The sequence below is a fragment of the Penaeus monodon genome, chromosome 28 (genome assembly GCF_015228065.2).
Source record: "Penaeus monodon isolate SGIC_2016 chromosome 28, NSTDA_Pmon_1, whole genome shotgun sequence".
Classification (NCBI taxonomy): Eukaryota; Metazoa; Arthropoda; class Malacostraca; order Decapoda; family Penaeidae; genus Penaeus; species Penaeus monodon.
In genome coordinates, this window is record NC_051413.1 from 22,905,870 (window position 1) to 22,906,476 (window position 607).

Genomic DNA, 607 nt, shown 5'->3' on the forward strand with positions numbered 1-607 from the left:
GGCATCTATTATGATCACAATTCTAAAACTACTATTTATCTAATATGAAAATTATCAGTTAGTTTTGAGACGCACTGTTCGGCGATAAGAATTTTGCCTGCTATTATCAACAGAAAACATTCAGAATGGAATATCAACCATTAATGTGTATCGAGAAATATATATTTAATTAAATTCGTGTTCGCTTGCCTTACTAAATCATTGTTTTCATTTTACTTACTTAGGGCAGAACAGATAGTCAATATGTAAAATTTGTCAGACAGGCCTACAGTGTATATTTTCTTGTGCTATTCAAAGCCTGTCTTTACAAACCATAGGGAATTGAACCATCATACTACTTGTGATCAAAAACATCAAATATTCAACAACATTCATTGCAGAACGAAGATGAAGGTGGTTTGTGTGTTCCTTGCAATGTTGGTAGTCATTGCGCTGGGGTCTGAGAAGCCCAAGTTGGGAATCGTGGAAGGTAAGAATGAGTTTGTTTTTGTTCGTATGCTACTTGTCTTTCCTTATTCTTACTAATAGATAAGAAAGAGATCGAGAGTGAATGAGAGGAAGAGCGGGTGGGTCGGGAGGGATACAGCCATACAAAATGCATGCGTGT

The 607-nt window shown here is 36.2% G+C and overlaps 1 protein-coding gene across 1 annotated transcript in view; it reads left to right on the forward strand.

The window, feature by feature from the left end:
* The window catches only part of LOC119591101, a 19,931-nt gene that overhangs the window by 13,271 nt on the left and 6,053 nt on the right, over positions 1-607 (forward strand). Inside the window, 1 exon segment of the mRNA XM_037939818.1 lies at positions 381-469. Coding sequence (XP_037795746.1) covers positions 381-469 — 89 coding nt within the window.